The 7,194-nt window shown below is 41.1% G+C and overlaps 2 protein-coding genes across 3 annotated transcripts; both read left to right on the forward strand.

Moving 5' to 3' along the window:
• Positions 1-262: 262 nt before the first annotated feature.
• LOC138635441 (homeobox protein HMX1-like) lies at positions 263-2,476 on the forward strand. The gene is made up of 3 exons (XM_069722907.1): positions 263-531; positions 1,110-1,310; positions 1,855-2,476. The coding sequence occupies exons 1-3, from the start codon at positions 279-281 to the stop codon at positions 2,280-2,282; spliced, it is 882 nt and encodes a 293-aa protein (XP_069579008.1). The 5' UTR covers positions 263-278; the 3' UTR covers positions 2,283-2,476.
• Positions 2,477-4,038: 1,562 nt separating this feature from the next.
• Positions 4,039-5,789, forward strand: LOC138635430 (homeobox protein HMX2-like). 2 transcript variants are annotated; one of them, XM_069722891.1, is made up of 2 exons: positions 4,039-4,333; positions 4,604-5,789. In XM_069722891.1, the coding sequence occupies exons 1-2, from the start codon at positions 4,093-4,095 to the stop codon at positions 5,170-5,172; spliced, it is 810 nt and encodes a 269-aa protein (XP_069578992.1). In that variant the 5' UTR covers positions 4,039-4,092; the 3' UTR covers positions 5,173-5,789. The 2 variants fall into 2 exon arrangements, with proteins under 2 accessions (XP_069578992.1, XP_069578993.1); XM_069722892.1 differs by having other exon boundaries at positions 4,039-4,309.
• The last annotated feature ends 1,405 nt before the right edge of the window (positions 5,790-7,194 follow it).

Raw genomic sequence — 7,194 nt, forward strand, 5'->3', positions numbered from 1 at the left:
TCTGAAGAACGAGACGGTGTCTGGCTTTTTTTTTCTCTGGAGAGATCCCTCTGCGCTTTCTGCCCTCAGCTCAGACCCAGGACGGAGATTCTGTCTGGATCTCTCTCAACTGCAGCAGCCTGGCAGCGCGTTGACCGCGTCGGGATGCTTTACGCGGAGCAGCGGACACTGCTGGTTGGAGATAAGACGATTTCCCGGGAATGATTTTATAAGAGCCACATCTGGGGAGTTTTAACGGGCTGCGGGGAAGGACCGGGGAAGGACCGGGGAAAGTCGAAATGCTGGACGATAAAGCGCCGAGGACGAAACTCGGTCCTCCGTCGAGAGGTTCGTCTTTTTACATTGAGAATTTGCTGGGGACTGCAGGCAGAGACTCTGCAGCTGAGACGCAGGTGGAGACGTCGGGCTTCAAAGTTACCGTTCACAACCCGGTGATCTGTCCGGGGCTGGACACAAGACGCCAGAGCGACCGCGAGCTGCTGAGCTGGAGCGGAACCGTTCCGAACCCAGCAGTGTACGGCAGCTCAGGAAGTGAGTTCTCATCTGACCGTCGTTTTATTTCCCTGCTCCAGTCCAAGCTAATGAAGGCTACTGTTGTGAAAATGATCTGAAAAGATCGAATTATCGTTTTTACTTCGCGTGTTTGGGTGTAAGGCTTAATCGGGAGTAAAATAGGCTTTGTTTACCAGGCTTGTGTCAACAAACTATTAACGAAAACACTTGTGTAATAATTAGATGATACCTCTAACATTTACGTTGTACCCCCCAAAACATCTCTCGTTGGTGTTTAAATAAGCCACAAGTGACAGAAACCCTGAACCTCCGTGCGTAAAAACACTCCAGCGCTCCAATTATCAGCCTCGTGCCAACAGCAGCCTATTTGGCATCCACGTAACAATCTCACAACAATCTCGCTCCTGTGCTTCAAATAGACCAGCAGCAGGGAGCTGATGCATATTTATAATCCTGGAAAGGACAGAGAGCGCGTAACGTCCCGCTGTGCAAAGTCTGACTCAACGTCGAGACCGAACAGTGCACGTGCAGAATGATTGTAGGTGGATTTTTTTTTTTTCTTCTTCTTCTTCTCCGTTTCACGATATTCCTCGCAGGTTCACGGTACAGGACCGGCTTCTCGGATGAACCTATAGACCTCGTGACAACCCACGAACGGGATTCCCCAACTTTAACGGTGCACGAGGCGGAGGAGAACGACGAGCCGGAGGAAAGGGGTGAAGACAGTTTGACGGATGACAGGGAAGAGGAAGATGCGCGATCCTTCTGCTTCTCTCGAGAGGACAGCTGTGACACAGGTGAGGCCAAAGTATGAGCTACAGTTTAAAATTAATTTTTTTTTAAAAGTGTTTTAAAACAACGTGATCTGCCGTAAGCACAAGCGCATGCGCATCAGGCAGAACTGATCTTTTACCTCCTGTAAAAGGCTGAATATATAATATTTTTGGGGGTTTGGTGCATTTTTTTTGTCCATCAGGAGGTTATCAGCAGCAGCAGTGTCCCAAATCTCTAAAGTTTACATTAAGGAGCAGGGGCGTAGCTAACAGTTCCAGGGTCCAGGGGGCTACACCTTGTTAGCCCTGCTGTAGCCGCAGTTAGCTTTCTGAAAAATACAAAAAAATAAGTGATGCCATTTACTTCACTTAAAAAAATAAAAATTTAAAAGCCAAAAATTGGGCTTTAGTTAATAATGGATAGGTATATATATATAAAAAAAAAAGAAGCAGCATGAGTTGGTGTCGTAAACATTACCTAACAATGGGAGAAAATTCCAATTATCATTCTGTAAGGACTTGAATTTAGTTACATTTAGCAAAAACTCTGCTTCTTCTTTCATCTCAGGCGACGTGAAAGTAGTGCGAAAGAAGAAAACGCGCACTGTGTTCAGCCGGAGTCAGGTCTTCCAGCTGGAGTCCACCTTCGACCTGAAGCGCTACCTAAGCAGCTCGGATCGAGCCGGGCTGGCCGCCTCGCTGCAGCTCACCGAGACCCAGGTGAAGATCTGGTTTCAGAACCGCAGGAACAAGTGGAAGCGGCAGATCACGGCGGACATGGAGGCCAGCAGTGGCGTCGTCCCCTACGCCGCCCAGAGGGTCATCAGGGTTCCCGTGCTGTACCGCGAGAACGTCACAACGCCGTCGACGCTGACCGGCCTGCAACACGTGTCGCCACTGGTCGTCGGCTTCTCGAATTCTATCAACTATCCATTGACTGGAACCTTCACCCACCCGGTGTCGTTCATAGCGCCACAGATGACCGGACTGGTGTGACTTAAAGAGAGGAAGTGAAGAGACCCAGTACACCTGTGACTCAAATTAATCAAATAAAATGCTGCAAAATGTTCATTTTAGTGTTCAGTTTGAGATTATGTGAAGTCAGGAATTCTCCCAAAGCACTGTTGATACTTCCTCCAGTGTTTCATTTTTTTTGGAAGAAACTTTATTAAATACAGATTTAGATTAGGTTCAAAATACTCATGGTTTCTTTACAATCATTTGAACGACATAATTTATCATTATAAGAAGTCTCTCTTTCCAAACAGATTATTTTTAAGATTTCGTGCAAGATGTGGTGACGATGATGAATATTTTTTGAACGGTTTAAGCTGCCACGATCCTGTCCATTACACACAAGGTCACATATAGTTTCCAAGTATAGCTCTATTTTGTGATGAATTGGGTTTTTTTTCCACAGAAAATGTGCAGATGATTCATGGAGGGAACAGAAAAGGGTCAATGAATGATGACTCTCAGCTTGTGAAAAGATGTTCAAACTTTACATGAACATGAGAGTAAGAATATGTCCCAAAAAAAAATCTGTTGTAGTAAAAAAAGTAAAATAATTTGCACTTTTTTTTTTTTTTTTTATTATCAACAGTGAGATTTCACAAAGAAAAAACGCTTTGTGAATATTTGAGTTCAGACTCAAAGCAGAAAACTGAAACAAGTATGATTACTGGTGCTTTTTTTTTTTTTTTTTTTTCAAAAACACCAAATTAAAGCAAGTTGAACTTTATATTTACTTCTTTTAAAAGATACTTTATATACCGCATTACTATATTCTGGTTGTGAACATATGAGTACAGGTATCAGTTTTTTCTTTCGAACATGCTGACAAACGTGAATCTGTCAAGTTTTTAACTTTCTCTCCGGACATCATTTCACAAGCGTTGAGTCATTTTTGCCCTTTTTTGACTCCATACACAAACTTGGGGACATGGTGCCATTGAACTGTTCTACAAAATGTAGAAACTTTTTGAAAAGGCATTTTGATGTTTGTGACTAGATATCACGAGGGGTAAATCAATAGCAATACTGACAGACAATTTTTTTTTTAATTTAAGAGGATTTTAATACAGACTTTTGTACACGTATATGTTCACGTGTGAATAAAACTTATGCACAAACTGTTTTGTGGTTTCTTACTAGTTTGTTTCATCCTCTTTTCATTTGATTTATTTGAAAAGAAGTGTTGCTTAATAATGCAAATAGGTTTGATGGTGGTAAATTGTTCTTTGACAAAAATACAGTAAGATAAGCTAAGATATGATTGCTGGTTAATTCAGATGTTGGATTATATCTGAGGTGATGGTGTTAGAGACTTGTGCCTTGGAGGAGGACAAATGGGCCCCGGAACCCAGTTATAGGCTCCATAATGGTAATGAGGATGACACCAGTAGTAAGAGAATTGATCAACAAAGCATCAGTCTTGGACCTCAGCCAGTTTGAATATCAAGCGACCCAAAAATAACACTAACTCCAAGGTTAACAAACTCGGAGTCCAAAGGAACTCTGAAAATGTTATGAATTTGCTCTGTAATCATATTGCACTGAGAACGTACGCATAAATTCAGAAGGCAGAAAAGTGTTTAAAGCTGCAATATGGCAGCCAGATGTAAATCTTCATCCCGCCCTCATCTGCCCCACAACCTCACCAATCAAAAGCTGCTAAACCGCAGTCTTCCGGGTCGTTGAATTACGGCGCACCGGCTCCTCTGCGCGCTAGTCGCGGCCGGGGAGCAATGGTGCTCGGAGCGTCCGGAGACGTCGGTGTTTCGGGAATCTCGCAGGAGCGAATGAAATGCCGGGGAACATGAGCAAGGAGGATGCCCCGAGTCGGAGCGCGTGTTTGACGTTCACCATCGACAACATCCTCAACCTGAAGCAGCAGGTCGGCGGCGGAGATTTGGACGGCTCAAAGTCGCAGAAGGACAGTGGATGTAAAACTGATTTTCAAGCGCGGTATGAAGAGGTGTGGGACGTCCGGAGGAGGCATGACAGCGGGCCAGAGGAGACGGGTAACTCCCCCAGGTCCTCAAAAAGTAGGCTACATTATTTACAGAGATTTTATAAGGAATATTGGAGGTTTTAGGATGATGAATCTTAAGGTTCAAGAACGATTTTTAGGAAAATGTAGAAGTTATGGACGCGAACAGGAGGTCGTTGTCTATTTCTATTTATTAATCATGCTGCACCAAATATGGTGCAGCTTCTCCGAATGTGTTTGCAGGCATTAAAAAAAAAATTTAAAAAAAAAGTGTACGCTTGCTTTTAACGCTGCATCAAAGCACATTTTGTCGCTCCATTCACAGTGAAGGCCAAAGTCCATCGCGCGGACCGCGGGGAAAACACGCCACCGCTGACCGCTGGCTCCCGTCCCGGGGCGCAGAGCGCGCAGCACAGCGCCGAGGACGCGTCCGAGCAGCAGCAACAACAACAGCAACAACAACACCAAGAAGACGACACTGCGGACACCAAAGCCATGGTCAAGAAGAAGACGCGTACCATCTTCTCCAAGAGACAGATATTTCAGCTGGAGGCCACTTTTGACATGAAGAGGTATCTGAGCAGCTCGGAGAGAGCGTGCCTCGCCAGCTCCCTGCAGCTCACCGAGACCCAGGTCAAAATCTGGTTTCAGAACCGCCGCAACAAGCTCAAGAGACAGCTATCCACGGACGTGGAGGGGCCGCTGACCGCCGAGCACTTCTCAGAGGCAGGAAAAAATGTGCAATTACCGACTTTTTACAAAGACAGCAGCCTGCTGGGCGGATGTTTGTTACCGATGCCTTTTCCCGTTGTGTACCCGACTGCAAACGCGGCGCCTTACATCTACTTCTCCAACACTGGCAAATATTTTGGCCTGTTTGACGCGGACCGATGAGCTTCTCATTCTTTCTTCTTCTTCTTCTTTTTCTACGTCAAGAAAAATTCTCCAAACTTTGATGTCAACATATCAACTAATCCAAGACATGCATGTGCCACTTTTTTGTCCCTCCCCTAACGGTGTTACATTATTATTATTATTATTATTATTATCATTATTAATATTATATTTTAAATGCTTAGGGAATTTTGACTTCAAAACTTTATGGTCAGAAAAATGTGCATGCATTAAAAATCCTGAGCAGTTTTACTTTTCGCAGTAATGTCATCTGAATGAATGTCTTTTAATGCTGCACCAGCTTTTGTTATTCTGCAATAATACTTTGTCCGTTTTTGTGTGTTTTCGTTTCTGTGGAGCAACACTGGGACATTTATATTTATATATGGCCTTATTATTGTTGTTGTTCTTTCAAAAAAAAAAACTTTATGTTTGTTTTCACGTGACCTTTCATAAGACTGTTAAACTGTGAGGACAGTTTTATCATAACAAGGATGAATTTTGCAATAAAAAGTGGAAGATTTGCAATTTATAAAGGTGTGTTGACTTCAACTGAAATATACGAGGAAGTCTCAGATTTGCTTTGTCTTTAAATGCTCCATTGTATTTAAAAAAAAAAAAAAAAAAAAAAAAAAGATTGTACTTTTGTCTCCAGGTTATAAGAAGATCAATCCGAGTTATTTAATTAGTATTCGATGAAATTTAGAGCTCAGTTTTTCACTTGCAGAGACAAGGTGATGAATTCACTGATTGTTGGTGCTGTAAAGTTCAAGAATAGAACTAAACATGACTGAAAACTGAAAAATCAAGGTGTTATTATTTGAAACATACATTGAAGGGACAGTTAATGCAACATCAGATTAAACTCAATTTAAATTTAGTTTAATAATTATTTTTTTTAAAAACAGTCCACTTTCTTGAGTCATTTAAATTACTGAAACTGAAGTTAAAATTTTATGTTTTTTTTTATTTATTTCAGCTATATCTTTGAATTGTGTAAATTAGTTGGTTGGATATTCTTACCGGCCTCTTTAATATATTGATGGTTCAGTCTGTTTTGGCATCCTAAATAATAAACAAAGGACACTAAAAAAACTGAGTTTTATCACCAGTTTTCAGCTTCCTGTTGACATGGAGTGTTAAAGCTGCAGAAACTTACCAGTTTCTTTTAATGTTGGTCCCTTTTTGCTGCCTGTCTGATTTATCCACCCTGTTGCACCATAGAGCGGTCCTGTTCAAACTTTATAGGCCAACTTGTGTCATTTAACAGGACCTGAATCTACATGCTTCATCTAAAGAGGAACTTCTCTCAACTTTAACTTCTCTACTCCAGAAGTAAACCTGTGGCTGACTCAATGAGTTGAAGAGAGTATTTTCTATTCTGAAATGAATGTCGTGCGACATTATAATGGAACGGAACAAAACTCATTTTAAACCAAACTGAGAATTCAACATGTGAAAATATTCAGTAAAGCTTCAACCAATGAGAGCTGTAGTATGAGGGGAAGATTTCTATTAATGCAAAACAAGGTACAAAAATGATCATGTCCTTATTTATATTGTGATTTCAAGCATTAGTGGCATTTTCTGCTGTAAAATACAAATCGTTGAGATTAGCAGAGATATTTTTATTCAGATTTAGGAATTTTTTTTGAATTTTTTTTTTTCCTACTTTTAGAGGAAAGATTTGAAAAAAAAAATTCAAAAGTTAGTTGATGATTACTTTAGTAAGATAATGCAGTTAAAATATTTGTAGTCGTTATATACTGTTTATGTTAGGATCTATTTTTTTCATTATTCACAAGTTCATTAAAAGACATAAAACAGAGAACGAGATATCAAAGTCTTTACAAACATGTGTCAGTCACAAAGGTTCCTGTAAGTTATTGCTTTACATTTAAACACCTACGTGGCATAATGATATGTGGTTCATTTGGACTTAAGTGACTAACACTGAAACGCATGAAATAGCCCTGAATCAAGGAGGGAAGTCAAACATTATGGCTAGTTATCTGTCAAGAA

This window comes from Brachyistius frenatus, unplaced genomic scaffold (assembly GCF_029030835.1).
Source record: "Brachyistius frenatus isolate BFR_SWC_R1_liver_20210118 unplaced genomic scaffold, ASM2903083v1 Contig_308, whole genome shotgun sequence".
Taxonomy (NCBI): Eukaryota; Metazoa; Chordata; class Actinopteri; family Embiotocidae; genus Brachyistius; species Brachyistius frenatus.